This window comes from Sus scrofa, chromosome X, assembly GCF_000003025.6.
Source record: "Sus scrofa isolate TJ Tabasco breed Duroc chromosome X, Sscrofa11.1, whole genome shotgun sequence".
In the NCBI taxonomy this organism is placed as follows: Eukaryota; Metazoa; Chordata; class Mammalia; order Artiodactyla; family Suidae; genus Sus; species Sus scrofa.
Window position 1 is genome coordinate 60905877 of NC_010461.5, and position 17803 is coordinate 60923679.

A 17803-nucleotide genomic window follows, 5' to 3' on the forward strand; every position below is an offset into this window, starting at 1 on the left:
TCGTGTTCTGCGTTTTTTACCACAATTTTAGAAAGTCCCTGGACCTCACGTCTCTTTCTAGCTGCAACTCTAGCTGATAACTCTTTTTTTTTCTTAAGTCTTCCCCCCACCCCACCCCGCACCAGCTAGCCTCTCTTCTTCCTAAGTAGTTCTGTCCTTGGCCTGACGCTCTCTGTGCTTTGTTTGTTTGTTTTCTTTTTAGGGCCACACCCAGGGCATATGGAAGTTCTCAGGCTAGGGATGGAGTCGGAGCTGCAGCTGCTGCCACAGCCACAGCAATGCTGGATCTGAGCTACCTCTGCGACCTACCCAGCAGCTTGTGGCAATGCCAGATCCTTAACCCACCGAGGGAGGCCACGGATCGAACCCTCATCCTCATGGATACTAGTTGGGTTCTTAACCCACTGAGCCACAACAGGAACGCCTCTTTGTGCTTCTATAGTTTTTCATAGTTTCCCTGGGACAGCTCAATGAAACCTGAAGCAGCAACTATCGGATTCATAGCTCTTATCAGATCTCCCTCAGACTAGTCGCTGCTATCTGAATGTCCCATAGGCTCTTCAAACTCAGCTCCTCAATCAAACTCACCATCCCTCCTCCCTTGTTTTCTAGCTCAAGGACATTTATCCCCCAAGCCTATTCTGAAACCTGAATAGGAGTCATCCTGGAGTCCCAATCCTTCTTTATCCTCCATATCCAATTAGTCAAAAAGTCCTATTGATTCTATTTCCCCTATTAATTCTCAAAGTCCATCTCAACTGTCAGTGTCTTGGCTGAGGTTTTTATCACCCAGTGCCTTCAAGTTAGTCTCTCTGCTCCCCATTTTGCCTTCTTCTAATTTATCTTCTACATGGTGTTTTACTGAGCTCCTTGAAACTTATTTTTGATCATGAGGCTGGGCTACTTAAAGGCTTTCAGTAGCCTCCTGTTACTTCTACGGTAAGGTCTCAACTCTTCAATGTTTAGCCTATCCATCTGCCTCACTCCAAATTAGGATCACAATGAATAAAAATATATATATTATGTATTCATATGACTGGGTCGCTTTGCTGTACAGCTGAAATTGGCACAGCGGTGTAAATCAATTATACTTTAAAAAAGATCAAAATCACTGCACTCTTGGTCCATCTGTTTTCGAACTTCCAAACAATTTTCCATGTTTTTAAAATTTTCAGTGCCTTTGTATGTGAGATTCCCTTTGTCTGGAGTTTTCCTTGCCTCCCTCTTTGGCTACTTTGCTAACTGCCCTTCATTATTTAGCTTAGGTGTCCTCTCTTTGTGTTCCCAAGATATCTGATACTATGATGAGATCACCATTTACTTGTTCCCTCACTGCTATGTAGCTCTTCCAGGTCAAGCACTAAATTCTTCTCTCCACCCCATTGCTAGCAGCATGCCTGTTTGTGGCTTGGGTTGCTGCAAAGTGTGTGTGTGTGTGTGTGTGTTGTGTAAGCGTGAGTAGGCACAAATGGAGAATGTGAATTCGAATCCCTACAGGGCACTCAGCACAGGGGGGTGTGAAAGTTGTTTTAACTCGATCCTGTCTCATGCTGATCACATATGTTACCGACCATTAAGCCACCTCTGATCAGGAAAGTAGCTTAGACTTGGCAACAACGCCGCATCTTTGCGTCTGCGCAGGGCGGGGGCTGAGAGGTCACGGAGTATAACCTACAGGGGCGGGAGAGTTCGCGCAGGCGCAGCGGCAGTCGGATGAACGCTGTTTTTGCTCCGCCTTTCCTTTTCAAGGAACTGCGAAAGAATCACGCAAAAAGTCATTTCCGGGGTGTGAAGCCACGCTTTGTCGGCTGCAAGATGGAGGCAACTAGTGGAGCTGATGATCTGGTGAGGCGAGAGCCTGCTTTAAGGTCAGGTGAGCGGGGAAATCGAGCTGGGTCGAGCCTTGAACTCTCCCTCCCCACCTCTTTTTCTTTCCCAGGTTTCCGGGGAACTGGTGTCAGTGGCACATGCTCTTTCTCTCCCAGCGGAGTCTTATGGCAATGATGTGAGTATGACAAACCCACAGCACCCACTCTCCCAGCTGTCCAGGAGTGTTTGCAGGGCCAACCTGCAAATTGTTACCCCCTACCCCCGTTATCTTCTGTAGACCCTTTCCACGTCTGCTAGAAACCAAGCCTTTCAACTAATTCCAATCTCATTTAATAAACGCAGGACTAATGCTAATGGGAGCAGTTCCCAAACCATGCTGCACTTGGGAAGCTTTTAAATATCCCACTATCTAGCTCACAGTTCATCACAATTAAATTAGACTATCTGAGGGGTGAGAGTCAGGAATGAGTATTTTTAAAAGGTCCCAGGGTGATTCCTTTTTGCAGTAAAGTTGCACTGGTTTATGGTGTATCTGGTTTAGATCCTTGAGAAAGCATATGATGTATTTTGAGATACAAGACTCAGGGATATGAAAATAGTAATAACACTCAAATAAGAATGTGATGTATACTAGATTAGAGTTATCAGGACATAAGATCCAAAGGAGTTTAGCCAAAGAAGAAACCTCAAAGGACCCAGACAGTACAAGACTAGTTCGCTGAGGAAGTGGATCTTGAACTGAATCTTCCAAGTGTAGGTGGACAAAGGACATGAATTGGCAGTCAGGAAAAGGGCATTGTCTAAGGCATAGAGGTAAAAATGCATGTTTTTTTTTCCCTGGGATCAGTTAAATAGATCCATTTAATTGGAGTGAGAGATTCCAATGGAACAGTTGCTTGGTAAGGCTTATTATTGCCTGCTTCATGATACTGATACATTTCTAAACGTTGCAGGATAGGGAATTGGCTATCTGATAAACACAAATGATGATTATGACATGCTACACTTTTAAAAGTGAAAAGTAATTTCACTTCTGTTATATAACTCTGTCCTCTGAACAACTCAGGGTATGTGGGTATTTCAGTTTTACAGTGATTTAACTCAGTCCTGAGAAGGTAATTATCTCCTGCTTTATTTTATTTTGCTTTTTTCCTAAGGGCTGCACCAAGGCATATGGAAGTTCCCAGGCTGGGGGGTCCAATTGGAGCTGTAGCTGTTGGCCTACACCATAGCCACATCAATGCAGAATCCGAGACGTGTCTGCAACCTACACCACAGCTCACGGCAACGCTGGATCCTTAACCCACTGAGCAAGGCCAGGGATCGAACCTATGTCTTCATGGATGCTAGTCAGATTCGTTAACCACGGCGCTACAATGATGGGAACTCCCCCCATCTCTTGCTTTATATTCTTCACTTTCACTAGCTGCTGGGAAAAGGGCTAGTGGCTCGTTTTGTTTATTAGACTGTGTAGGTAGCTTCTTTTGGTTGTCATAGGGACAAAAGAGTTATTTTATTGTCCAAACTTAGTAGTCCAGTTTTCAACTTTTTTTTTTTCTTTTTAGGGCCATACCTGTGGCATACGGAGGTTCCTAGGCTAGGTGTTGAATCTGACCTGTAGCCTCCAGCTTATGCCACAGCCATAGCAACACAGGATCTGTGACCTACACCACAGCTCACAGCAACACTGGACCCCTAGCCCACTGATCAAGGCCAGAGATCAAACCTGCGTCCTCGTGGATGCTAGTCAGATTCATTTTCATTGAGCCATGACAGAAAGTCCTAGTTTTTAACTTTTGACAAGACCATTAAGCTTGATAGCCCTCATGAGCATTAACTAGACATGTACAGGCTTCCTTAATTTGTTCTCTAGTAGTAGGATTGGGTGATTTCTGACCTGGCATTCTTCACTCCTTTGCAGCCTGATATTGAGATGGCTTGGGCTATGAGAGCAATGCAGCATGCCGAAGTCTACTACAAAGTGAGTTGTCTGTCTTCATTATTAAGCAGAATTAAATGTGTAATTTCAGTGTATGGTACTCTGCTTGCTAATCACCATTCTAAGCAAGTTAAAACAGTTGTGTTTGGGAGATAATTTTTATTACTATAAGATCTTATCCACAAGAGAACAGGAGTGTGGAAGTGCACTTCGTTTGGACAGTGAGGATTTGTGATTCTTTGCCCAGTGTTATGTTGCTAACCAGCAAAAGGGTGCCTCGCCCATAACTGAATTGAAGAAACCATAAAGGGCAATAACCAGGCATCACTAGGGCCAAAGGGCTTTGATTTGTGGAAGGGACTGTGGTATATTATGGCCCTTTAAAATAATGTCATGCTTTTATCTGGGACCTAGGCTGTCTATACTTTCTAATGAACTCTTCTGCCCTGAGAACCATGAGAATTTTCTGGGGAAAAGGTGATAGAAGTGTAATAAATTAGAGACTAGCGTCTTTGTGTTTTCTTATTTTCTGGCAGCTGATTTCATCAGTTGATCCACAGTTCCTGAAACTCACCAAAGTGGATGACCAAATCTATTCTGAGTTTCGGGAAAATTTTGAGAAACTCAGGATAGATGTATTAGACCCAGAAGAGCTCAAATCAGAATCAGCTAAAGAGGTAGGAATTCTCTCTTTTAAATATTGCCTAGCATCTGACCAACAAGTATTAATTGTGAATACATTTTTATATATTTAAACTTTTTTTTGGTTTGTTTTAAGGCAAATATGTAAAGAACCAGGTCTTTTATGTAGTTGTGATCAACTAATAAGTGTTTTTAAACTTACAGATTTCTCATGTTCACTGAATCTATTTTTTTTCCTCCCCTTTGTCTTGACTTGGAATTTTTTTTTTTTTTTGGTCTTTTTAGGATTGCACCTGTGGCATATGGAGGTTCCCAGGCTTGGAATCAAATTGGAGCTGTAACTGCTGGCCTACGTCACAACCACAGCAACGCAGGTTCTGAGCTGCTTCTGTGATCTATACCACAGCTCATGGCAACACTGGATCATTAACCCACTGAGCGAGGCCAGGGATTGAACCTGTGTCCTCATGGATACTAGTCAGATTTGTTTCTGCTGAGCCATGACAGGAACTCCTGACTTGGAACTTTCATCCCTACCCATCTAGCCCTTTTAGAGGGGGAGGAATAAATTTACTTATGTGAATAGTTAGGCTTAGATAGAGGAATGGCAAATAGGGTACAGAGAGGTGTTTAGAGTCTATGGATTTCAGGTCATATTATCACAGGCCATGAATAATTGGAAAACTTGTGTTTTGCATTGCTTACTTGATTATCTTATACTTTTACAGAGCACTAAAACTCTGAGAGTTGGGAAATTTTTTTCCTTGAGAGTAGACTCTTGGCTTATGAGAAATGTAAACTTTTTTCTTTTTTTTTTTTTTTTTGTCTTTTGTCTTTTTGTCTTTTTGTTGTTGTTGTTGTTGTTGCTATTTCTTGGGCCGCTCCTGCGGCATATGGAGGTTCCCAGGCTACGGGTTGAATCGGAGCTGTAGCCACCGGCCTACACCAGAGCCACAGCAACGCGGGATCCGAGCCGCGTCTGCAATCTACACCACAGCTCACGGCAACGCCGGATCCTTAACCCACTGAGCAAGGGCAGGGACTGAACCCGCAACCTCATGGTTCCTAGTCGGATTCGTTAACCACTGCGCCACGACGGGAACTCCAACTTTTTTTTTTTTTTAATAATTTTTTTTATTTTCCCACTGTACAGCAAGGGGGTCAGGTTATCCTTACATGTATACATTACAATTACATTTTTCCCCCACCCTTTCTTCTGTTGCAACATGAGTATCTAGACAAAGTTCTCAATGCTATTCAGCAGGATCTCCTTGTAAATCTATTCTAGGTTGTTCTGATAAGCACAAGCTCCCGATCCCTCCCACTCCCGCCCCCTCCCATCAGGCAACCACAAGTCTCTTCTCCAAGTCCATGATTTTCTTTTCTGAGGAGATGTTCATTTGTGCTGGATATTAGATTCCAGTTATAAGTGATATCATATGGTATTTGTCTTTGTCTTTCTGGCTCATTTCACTCAGGATGAGATTCTCTAGTTCCATCCATGTTGCTGCAAATGGCATGATGTCATCCTTTTTTATGGCTGAGTAGTATACCATTGTGTATATATACCACCTCTTCCGAATCCAATCATCTGTCGATGGACATTTGGATTGTTTCCATGTCCTGGCTATTGTGAATAGTGCTGCAATGAACATGTAGGTGCATGTGTCTCTTTTAAGTCGAGCTTTGTCCGGATAGATGCCCAAGAGTGGGACTGCAGGGTCATATGGAAGTTCTATGTATAGATTTCTAAGGTATCTCCAAACTGTTCTCCATAGTGGCTGTACCAGTTTACATTCCCACCAGCAGTGCAGGAGGGTTCCCTTTTCTCCACAGCCCCTCCAGCACTTGTTATTTGTGGATTTATTAATGATGGCCATTCTGACTGGTGTGAGGTGATATCTCATGGTAGTTTTGATTTGCATTTCTCTTATAATCAGCGATGTTGAGCATTGTTTCAAGTACTTGTTGGCCATCTGTATATCTTCTTTGGAGAAATGTCTATTCAGGTCTTTTGTCCATTTTTCCATTGATTGATTGGCTTTTTTGCTGTTGGGTTGTATAAGTTGTTTCTATATTCTAGAGATTAAGCCCTTGTCAGTTACATCATTTGAAACTGTTTTTTCCCGTTCTGTAAGTTGTCTTTTTGTTTTCTTTTGGGTTTCCTTTGCTGTGCAAAAGCTTTTCAGTTTGATGAGGTCCCATGGGTTTATTTTTGCTCTAATTTCTATTGCTTTGGGAGACTGACCTGAGAAAATATTCATGATGTTGATGTCAGAGAGTGTTTTGCCTATGTTTTCTTCTTGGAGTTTGATGGTGTCCTGTCGTATATTTAAGTCTTTCAGCCATTTGGAGTTTATTTTTGTGCATGGTGTGAGGGTGTGTTCTAGTTTCCTTGCTTTGCATGCAGCTGTCCAGGTTTCCCAGCAATGCTTGCTGAATAGACTTTCCTTTTCCCATTTGATGTTCTTGCCTCCCTTGTCAAAGATTAATTGACCATAGATGTCAGGGTTTATTTCTGGGTTCTGTATTCTGTTCCATTGGTCTGTCTGTCTGTTTTGATACCAGTACCACACTGTTTTGATGACTGTGGCTTTGTAGTATTTCTTGAAGTCTGGGAGAGTGATGCCTCCTGCTTGGTTTTTGTTTCTCAGAATTGCTTTGGCGATTCTGGGTCTTTTGTGGTTCCATATAGATGTTTGGATTGTTTGTTTTAGTTTTTTGAAAAATGTCATGGGTAATTTGATAGGGATTGCATTGAATCTGTAGATGGCTTTGGGTAGTATGGCCATTTTTACAATATTGATTTTTCCAATCCAGGAACATGGAATATCTTTCCATTTCTTTGATTTCTTTGATTAAAGTTTTATAGTTCTCGGCATATAGGTCCTTTACCTCCTTGGTCAGGTGTATTCCGAGGTATTTGATTTTGTGAGGTAGAATTTTAAAGGTATCTTTTTTTTGTATTCCTTTTCTAATGTTTCATTGCTGGTATACAGAAATGCAACTGACTTCTGAATGTTAATCTTATATCCTGCTACTTTGCTGAATTGATTAATCAGTTCAAGGAGTTTTGGGGTTGAGTCCTTAGGGTTTTCTAGGTATAGTATCATGTCATCTGCATACAGTGACAGTTTGATCTCTTCTCTTCCTATATGGATGCCTTTTATTTCTTTTGTTTGTCTGATTGCTGTGGCTAGGACTTCCAAAACTATGTTGAAGAGCAGTGGTGAGAGTGGGCATCCCTGTCTTGTTCCAGATTTGAGTGAGAAGGCTTTCAGTTTTTCCCCATTGAGTATTATATTTGTTGTGGGTTTATCATAAATGGTTTGATCATATTCAGGAATGTTCCCTCTATACCCAGTTTGGCAAGGGTCTTGATCATGAATGGACGTTGGACTTTGTCAAATGCTTTTTCTGCGTCTATTGAGATGATCATATGATTTTTGACTTTTCTTTTGTTAATGTGGTGTATGATGCTGATTGATTTGCGTATGTTGAACCATCCTTGTGAACCTGGGATGACCCCAACCTGGTCGTGGTGTATAATTTTTTTGGTATGTTGTTGGATTCGGTTGGCTAAGATTTTGTTGAGAATTTTTGCATCTATATTCATCAATGATATTGGGCGATAGTTTTCTTTTTTGGTGGTATCTCTGTCTGGTTTTGGAATGAGGGTGATGGTGGCCTCATAGAATGTCTTTGGGAGTATTCCTTCTTCAACCTTTTGAAAGAGTTTAAGGAGGATGGGCACCAATTCCTCTTTATATGTTTGATAAAATTCACCTGTGAAGCCATCTGGTCCTGGACTTTTATTTGTAGGGAGTGATTTTATGGCCTCTTCAATTTCATTTTTAGTGATTGGTCTGTTCAGTTGGTCTGTTTCTACTTGATTCAGTTTTGGCAGGCTGTAAGATTCTAGAAAATTGTCCAAGAAATGTAAACTTTTAACTCTAGTCTATTATTGATCTTTGGAAAATTGCCTCTATTGAATGGACTTCTTTCTTAACTCTGTGACCTTGGGCCAAATCCCTGCCTTCTTTGTCTTGTTTGTGCTCTATTGGGGATGATTTAACTGTTTGGGCTGAACTATCCAGTAACTTAAAACAGCATATATTTAAAAAATTAAATTCTCTAGTCAAGGATTTAAGTATTTTATCAGATTATTTTTCCTGTTGGGAAATACCAGCCTAAAAGTACAATAGATAGCACAGAACACTCACTGCTAGTGAAACTAACAATCAACTCAATCCTAGTCTCTTTCACTATGGTTATTTTCATGCTGGGGAAATGGAAGCCCCTTTCCTGACTTCACTAGCCTCCTGTGTTTTTTAGCCAAGGCATCTTTTTTTACCTTCATAGAAGTGGAGACCATTCTGCTTGAAGTTTAATGGGATTGTAGAAGACTTCAACTATGGTACTTTGCTGAGACTGAACTGTTCTCAGGGCTACACTGAGGAAAACACTATCTTTGGTGAGTTTCTTTCTTCTGAGATTGTTTCTGTATAAGGAGAGTGAAGGATCTGGTTTTACTGATGAATTAGTGACAGGGATAGTTAGTTGAGGAGTTTTATTTGTTACATCTTTAAAGATCACATTACTGTCTTGAGTAACTAAGATAGTTAGGTATTTTCACCCTCATTTAGTATAGGATTAGAATTCCACATCTCTGACGCTTATGACTATACTTGAATGCTTTGCATGTTAGTTCAACTATGTCAATAGATTTCCATTAGGTTTAGAGAAGTAATTGTGACTAGGACAATAATCAATTGTATTCGCCTTTCAGCCCCCCGGATACAATTTTTTGCCATTGAAATTGCTCGGAACCGGGAAGGTTATAACAAAGCAGTTTACGCTACTGTTCAGGACAAAGAAGAGAAAGGAGCCAACAATGGAGGAGACAAGGGAGCTGACAGTGGAGGAGAAGAGAAAGGAGCCAACCAAGAAGGAGAAAAAGAGAAAACCAGCAAAGGAGGAGAAAAAGAGAAGTAATCCTGTAAAAAAATCAACAAAAGTGGTGAAGCAGCTATGTAAGGTAGACAGGGAATAGCACTCTAAAAGCTGCGACTCACCTGAGCCTACAAGTACCATGATGCTATTTGCACAGGCCCTTATGGTCAGATGTATCTCCTTGTTCAGTGGAAGGGCATACAGAAGGATGTCTTTCTGGCCTAATCATTAGCAGCTGCAGTAGTTGTTCTCTTGTATGAATTGGCTTGAAGACTATTAGTGGGGTCTTAGTTGATGGTTTCTTGTTCCTCGCCACCAGTCGAGTAAGAAATTTTGTAAATAAATTTCTTTTGGTTCTTATGACTATATCTGTGATTGACTTTTAAAAGGTATTGAAAATTACTTGACAGTTGATTTTTTTAGGTATATAATCCTTTTGTCATGTCTTATAAAAAATGACTTATGCCTCTCAGTGCTTCTTAGTATTTCCTGTAATGAAATTCCCTCAAACCTGTATAGTTGTACATGGTTTTGGATTAGAAGTCCTTACATAAGAATTGACTCTTGCCATTTGAGTGACTATAGCTTTTTTGATTTTCTTTGATATATCTTTCAAAAGATTTGATAAATACTCTATGGGGATAATAGCAGCAGCCTGAACCAGTTAGACTGGTGAACACAGCCCAGTTCCCATTAGAGCAGCAGGAGACTGGACCTGCTTCAGTACCTGCTTGTCTCTTGTAGCAGTTGTTACCTGAAATATAACAGAAATTAATAATTAAATATAAAACCTGATAGAGTGGCTTTTATTTTTTCCAATTTATTTTTTATTTTTGTTTTTTTGCTTTTCAGGGCTGCACCCACGGCATATGGAGGTTCCCAGGCTAGGAATCTAATCAGAGCTACAGCTGCTGGCCTATACCGCAGCCACAGACATCAGATCCAAGCCACATCTGTGACCTAGACCATGCATCTGTGACCTACACTGCAGCTCATGGTAACGCTGGATCCATAACCCACTGAACAAGGCCAGGGATCGAACCTGCAACCTCAAGGTTCCTAGTCACATTTGTTTCTTACTGTGCCACAATGGGAACTCCCATACTAACCATTTGATTTTGACTTGATCAAAAGTGATAATCAGATGAGTCCTTAAAGGAGACAAGAAATATCATTAGATAATCTGTTGCACTTGAAGAAGCAAACAGATATGTGAGAGAAGGGGGCCATGTGGGAAGGGCCATCTGGGAGCTGAAAGTGCTCCCAGGATGATAGCCAGCAAGAAAATGGAGATGTTATTCCTACGGTTAGAAGAAACTGAATTTTACCTATAACCGGTGAGCTTGGGAGAGGAAGCCAAGCTTCAGATGAGATTGTAGTCCTGGTTAATACTATGATTTCAGCCTTGTGAGACCCTGAACAGAGACCCAGTTAAGCCATACCTGGACTCTTAACCCATAGGACTGTCAGGTAACAATAGGTGTTGTCTTTTTTTTTTTTTTTTTTTTTGCCTTTTTTTTGGATTGGATTAAAAGACTATGTTTGTTAGCCTGTCTTGCATCTAGATTTAGCCATACCACTAAGTATGGCTAATACAATGTAACCTGAACTTTGTTTTGTGGCTCTTTTAGGGAAGTTACTTAAAGGAAGCTAATCTATCCACTGAGGTCCCAAGCACCAGCAGGACTGCTGCCTTAAGAACCCCTGAGCCCATAGCTGCTCCAGGATAGTCTTGTCTATCAGAGGGCCTAGGTCCTGGCTCCACACACTATTGGGTCAGCACTGGCCCTGGGAACCCACCAGCAGGCCAAAAGTCCACTGCCAGAACCCATAGAACCCTACAACCAGAGAACCTGAGACCTGGCTCTGCCCACCAGTGAGCTGGCACTAGCCCCAGAGCACACTGGGCCTCAACCTTGCCTATTAACAGGCCAATACCAGCTCTTGGACACTGGGCCCTTCAGCCAGAGATTTCAGGCCCCAGCTCCACCCACCAGTGGCAGGAACCAGGCCTTGAATCCCTGGACCCTAGTCCTACTCACCAGCTCCAGGATCACCACAGCCCTGCAACCTCCCATACCAGGACCCAGCCCATCCACCAACAGGCCCAGCACCAGCCCTGGAACTCCCTGGACAATAGCCCTGTCCACCAGAAGGCCAATTCCAGGTCTGGGACCCCCTGGGCCCTAGCGCCAGAGTCTTGGCATCTAGTACCATTCACCAGTAGGTCAAAACCAGATTTGGGACACCCCAGACCCCACAGCCAGCTGTGTTAGGAACTGGCCCCACACACTAGCAAGCTGACATCATATCTGGGACTCCCAGCCCCATAACCACCCACTCCAGAACCTAGCTCTGCTTACCAATGAGCAAGCACTAGCCCCAGGAATCCCTGTGACACTGCAGGCAGCAGTCTTGTGACACAGCCCCACCAACTAGTGGCTGGCAGCCTCCTCACAAGGCAGGGCCTGGTAACCAATCGAACCTAGGGGCAGGCTTACCTATCGGATCACCCACAGTAGTCAGCCATCAAGTGTACTAACATTTGCATTATAGGAGTCACAGAAGGAGAAGAGAAAGTGACAGGGACGAAAAAATGTTTGAAGACATAATAGCTGAAAACTTCTCTAACCTGGAAAGGAAACAGACATCCAGGTCCAGGAAACACAGAGTCCCAGACAGGATCAACCCAAAGAAGACTACACCAAAGCACATTGTAATTAAAATTGCAAAAAATAAATATCAAGAGAGAATATTAAAAGCAGCAAGGGAAAAGAAACAAGTTATGTGCAAAGGAACACCCACAGGCTATCAGCTGGCTTTTCAGCAGATAGGCCAGAAGGGAAAAAACCCTACAACTAAGAATACCCAGCAAGGCTCTTGTTCAGATTTTATGGAGAGATCAAAAGCTTTACAGACAGGCAAAATTTAAGAGTTCAACATCACCAAAGAAGCTTTACAAGAAATGTTAAAGGGACTTCTCTAAGCAGAAAAGAAAAATCCACAACTAGAAACATGAAAATTACAAAAGGAAAAAAATCACATTGGTAAAGGCAAATATAAAGTAAATATAATAACTCAGCCATGCACAAAGCTATAAGGAACGTTAAAAGACAAAAGTAGTAAAATCATCTTATTCACAATGCTTAAGGGATACACAGAACAAAAAGATGTAAAATATGATGTTGACAATAGTAAACATGGTGGGTGGTACTAAAAAGGGAGGGTTGTTAAAATGCATGAACTTAAGAAGATGCATTCTCCTTTGAACTTGAGATCAGCATTAAAATAATCACTAATGTATATAGATTGCTATGTACAATGGGAGGAATATAGTAAATATGTAATATCTTCGTGTGGTGACATTGTAAGTAGCCTTAACATGGTGACCATTTTGAAATGTATAGAAATACCAAATCAGTATGTTGTGTAACAGGAACTAACATAGTGTTGTAGGTTAGTTATACTTCAAAACCAAACAAACTCATAGAAAGAGAGATTTGATTTTTTGTTACCAGAAGTAGGGATTAGGTGGAGGGGGAATCAGATGGAGGCAGTCAAAAGGTACAAACTTCCAGTTATAAGGTAAATAAGTATTGGGAGTTTCACTGTGGCTCAGCGGTAATGAACCTGACTAGTATCCATGAAGACCCATGTTTGGTCCCCAGCCTTGATCAATGTGTTAAGGATCTGGCATTGCTATGAGTTGTAGATGCAGCTCAGATCTGGTATTGCTGTGGCTGTGGTGTAGGTCGGCAGCTGCAGCTCTGATTTGACCCCTAGCCTGGGAACTTCCATATGCTGCAGGTGTAGCCCTAAAAAAATAAAAATACAAAAAAAGATAAGTACTAAGGATATAATGTATGACAGAAAAAATATAATTAACATTTCTGCATGTCATATACAAGAGTTGTTAAAAAAGTAAATCCTAAGTGTTGTCATCACCAGGAAAAAAAATTTTTTTTCTATGTCTTTGTGAGGTGATGGACGGATATTCACTACCTATTGTGGAAATAATCTTATGAAGTAGGGTAAGTCAAATCATTATGCTGTACATCTTATACAGTGCTGTGTGTCAATTATATCTCAATAAAATTAGATGAAGAAAAAAAAGGATTAACAATGTTGTTCATTGCTCAGAGGTCCTGGACAAACTTCCACCTTAGCCTTTAGGTTTTCTTCCTGGTAAAATGAGTGTTACAGGGACTAGTATAAAGGTTAAAGAGGCCTTGAACCTTGTAATCTTATATTTTGGGCTTTATGCCTTGGAGAACTTTTTTTTCTTTTTTGGCTGCCCTGTGGCATATGGAGTTCCCAGGCCAGGGATCAGATTTGAGCTGCAGCTGCAACCTAAATCATGGGTGTGGCAATGCCAAATCTTTAACCCACTGTGCCAGGCCAGGGATGGAACTTGCATCTCAGTGCTCCCAGGACACCCATTGTGCCAAAGCTGGAACTCCAGGAATTCTTTATTTGTAGGGCTGGTTAATTCTGGGATGAAGTTTTAGGGGTATATTTGAATTTTGATGGGAGATACAGTGTGAACATCATTTGGAGATTTTGCCCATAAGGAAGGTGGTAACTGATTTAATACAGACAGATGATCAATGTTTCCAGAATCAATTCTAGTACCATCATAGATGGAAACAATAAAATGTTAAAGTGTCAGTTAACTGATTATTACTATCAAACTCTAGAATTATTTACTCTTTTGAGAAGAAAGAAATTCTTTTTTTTTTTCATTTTATTTTCCCACTGTACAGCAAGGGGATCAAGTTATCCTTACATGTATTCATTACAATTACATTTTTTTCCCCACCCTTTCTTCTGTTGCAACATGAGTATCTAGACAAAGTTCTCAATGCTATTCAGCAGGATCTCCTTGTAAATCTGTTCTAAGTTGTGTCTGATAAGCCCAAGCTCCCGATCCCTCCCACTCCCGCCCCCTCCCATCAGGCAACCACAAGTCTCTTCTCCAAGTCCATGATTTTCTTTTCTGAGGAGATGTTCATTTGTGCTGGATATTAGATTCCAGTTATAAGTGATATCATATGGTATTTGTCTTTGTCTTTCTGGCTCATTTCACTCAGGATGAGATTCTCTAGTTCCATCCATGTTGCTGCAAATGGCATGATGTCATTCTTTTTTATGGCTGAGTAGTATTCCATTGTGTATATATACCACCTCTTCCGAATCCAATCATCTGTCGATGGACATTTGGGTTGTTTCCATGTCCTGGCTATTGTGAATAGTGCTGCAATGAACATGCGGGCGCATGTGTCTCTCTCTCTTTTCTTTTTTTTTTTTGTCTTTTTTTTTTGCTATTTCTTTGGGCCGCTCCTGCGGCATATGGAGGTTCCCAGGCTAGGGGTCTAATCAGAGCTGTAGCTGCCAGCCTACGCCAGAGCCTCAGCAACGCGGGATCCGAGCCGCGTCTGCAACCTTCACCACAGCTCACGGCAACGCCAGATCGTTAACCCACTGAGCAAGGTCAGGGACTGAACCCGCAACCTCATGGTTCCTAGTCGGATTCGTTAACCACTGCGCCACGACGGGAACTCCCGCATGTGTCTCTTTTAAGTAGAGTTTTGTCCGGATAGATGCCCAAGAGTGGGATTGCGGGGTCATATGGAAGTTCTATGTATAGATTTCTAAGGTATCTCCAAACTGTTCTCCATAGTGGCTGTACCAGTTTACATTCCCACCAACAGTGCAGGAGGGTTCCCTGAGGAGAAAGAAATTCTGACATGATATTTCTCTAAGAAGTCTTGGCCTAATAAATGGGTAGGGATAGAGGAACTAAAGAGAAAAAGAGTGTGTATCTGTCAAAGGGCCTAAATAAAGTGAAATGGGTTCAGAGGTAGAATTTGAGGTTCATTAGTGATCCACACTTATTTGAACTGTTTTAGTACTCTGAGTCAGGGACTGTTTTATAGTAGTGGGGTTGAGCACTAAAAGTGTGGCTCTGGTGTAAATTAGGACTGGAGAAACATTTCTCCAAGCTGATTAAGAAGGATGATTTGTGTACAGCCAAGCACAGGGAACTATATTCAATACCTTGTAATAACCCATAATGGAAAAGAATCTGAAAAGAATATATATGTGTATATATATTCTTTATATATATAAATGTATATGTGACCTGAATCACTTTGCTGTACACCTGAAATTAACGCAACACTGTAAATCAACTATACTTCAATTTAAAAAATGGTTAAAAAATTTAAAAAAGGAGGATTAGAAAGCACCCCTTTAATTTCTCAAGCTTCATCACTGAGAATTGGGATGACAATGGAAAGGCTGGTTAGAGGGCTGAAGATGCTTAAAGCCCTTAAATTTGTAACAGTCTCTTTACTAATTTTCACTCTGCAATAATTGCAGAAACTAGGTTTCCTCTGAGTTGACTCATCTAGAATGAGAGAGACGTGATTTGCCAGGTTATCTACATCTGGAGTGGATTAAGTTTTCACTCCACCCATTTTATTTTATTTTTTTTTTTACTCTATGGGAAAGGTTCCCGTTCCATCCATTAATAAACATAGAATTAAAAGCTACCTAGGTCGAATCAAAAGCTGAAGGAAGGTGAGAAAATTCTTTCAAAAAAACTCAAGTCAATTATAATAATTATGAGTAAGGCAATCAGATTTTGTGTGCAATCCTGAATTTTGTTCCAATCAACAGGCTTTGGAAAAGAACTAGGGATTTTTCAGTGAAGTTGCCTCGATCCTGGCTTATAGCAATTTAGTGGGTGGTCTCCTCATTCTAATTCTAGACACCTTTCATGATTTTCAAAATTAGCAATTTTTATTCAGTGTTGGGCTTGGCCTTTCCTGATAAGCATATCCTATGGCTAATATAATTAAGAGAAACCAGATTGATAAATTTGAATGACTATATTAAATTTATCTGGAAATCTGTGAGGATCTTCACTTATTTGGGGAAAATCTTTGACTATGGATCAAGTTCAGCTTTAGTGCAGGGAGCATAACAAATTAAGTGTTTAGCTTTAATATCCTCAGAAGGCTTAATTTTAAAGGAATAGATTTTCACATGTTCAGAGCAAAAGGGAGTAGGGACAGTTTCTGAGAAAAGGGGACATACAGCTAGTATGGGGAATTTGGGGATATAGAGGAGGCATAGGCAGTGTAGAAGTAAAGGAGGGAAATGATGTCAGAGGCAGGTTATGACCATGAGGAGCCAAGGTAAAGAGACAAGTAGTGGTGGAGGTGAATCCTGAGACAAAGAAGCCAAGGGAGAAGAGCTTGGGCCATTTTATCTTTCTTTATTGTTTTCTTCAGTTGATCTTAAAATCTTATTTTACAGAGAGGCAATACATGATTATGCTATATCTTTTCATTTATGGAATTAATTTTTGTGATATTGTATTCAATTAATAAACTTTTTTTTTCTTTTTCAGCTGCCCTGGCCAGCTGTGAACTATGCCACAGCTGCAGCAATTCTGGATCCTTAACCCACTGTTCTGGGCTGGGGATTGAACCATTGCCTCCAGAGAGACAAGCCAATCATTAACCCACTGGGTTCACAGAAAAATTGTATGAAAGTTCACAGTTCCTCTATAGTCCTTGTCCTCACATATGTGCAGCCTCCCTTATTTTCAAATCCTGCACCATGATTGTCTATTTGTTAAAATCAAGAAACCTACATTGACACAATATTATCACTCAAAGTCCATAGTTTACATCAGGGTGTATTTCTGGTGGTGTATATTCTATAGGATTTTTTTTTTAGCAAATTTATAGTGACATGTTCCCATCACTGTACTATCGTATGGAGTATTATTACTGCCCTAAAAATTCTATGTACACTCTTATTCATCCCTCCCTTGTTCCTGACTCCTAACAATCACTAATATGTTTACTGTCTTCATAGTTTTGCCTCTTTCCCAGCATGTTATATAGTTGGAATCATATGCACTGGAGGCTTTTTTTTAAATGATTTTAATTTTTTCCATTATAGCTGGTTTACAGAGTTCTGTCAATTTTCTACTGTACAGCAAAGTGACCCAGTCACACACACATATATACATTCTTTTTTCTCACATTATCATGCTCCATCGTAAGTGACTAGATATAGTTCTCAGTGCTATACAGCAGGATCTCATTGCTTATCCATTCCAAAGGCAATAGTTTGCATCTATTAACCCCAAATTCCCAGTCTATCCCGCTCTCTCCCTCTTCCCCTTGGCAACCACAGGTCTGTTCTCCAAGTCCATGATTTTCTTTTCTGTAGAAAGGCTCATTTGTGCCACATGTTAGAGTCCAGATATAAGTGATATCATATGGTATTTTTTTATGGCTGAGTAGTATTCTATTATGTATATATACTACATCTTCTTAATCCATTCATCTGTTGATGGACATTTAGGTTGTTTCCATGTGTTGGCTGTTGTGAATAGTGCTGCAATGAACATACGGGTGC

The 17803-nt window shown here is 40.9% G+C and overlaps 1 protein-coding gene across 2 annotated transcripts; it reads left to right on the forward strand.

The window, feature by feature from the left end:
• On the forward strand, positions 1517 to 9731 carry LOC100515118 (protein PBDC1). 2 transcript variants are annotated; one of them, XM_005657838.3, is made up of 6 exons: positions 1517 to 1845; positions 1940 to 2005; positions 3752 to 3811; positions 4306 to 4446; positions 8774 to 8885; positions 9201 to 9731. In XM_005657838.3, exons 1-6 carry the CDS (start codon positions 1714 to 1716, stop codon positions 9404 to 9406), a joined length of 717 nt encoding a protein of 238 aa, XP_005657895.2. In that variant the 5' UTR covers positions 1517 to 1713; the 3' UTR covers positions 9407 to 9731. The 2 variants fall into 2 exon arrangements, with proteins under 2 accessions (XP_005657895.2, XP_013846388.1); XM_013990934.2 differs by lacking the exon at positions 4306 to 4446 and having other exon boundaries at positions 1685 to 1845; positions 9201 to 9730.

Coding starts and splice junctions, on each gene's coding strand:
- LOC100515118 (XM_005657838.3), top strand. CDS start 1,714: ATGAACGCTGTTTTTGCTCCGCCTTTCCTTTTCAAGGAACTGCGAAAG. Junction 3,812..4,305: donor ATGCCGAAGTCTACTACAAA/GTGAGTTGTCTG, acceptor ATTTTCTGGCAG/CTGATTTCATCAGTTGATCC. Junction 8,886..9,200: donor TGAGGAAAACACTATCTTTG/GTGAGTTTCTTT, acceptor TTCGCCTTTCAG/CCCCCCGGATACAATTTTTT.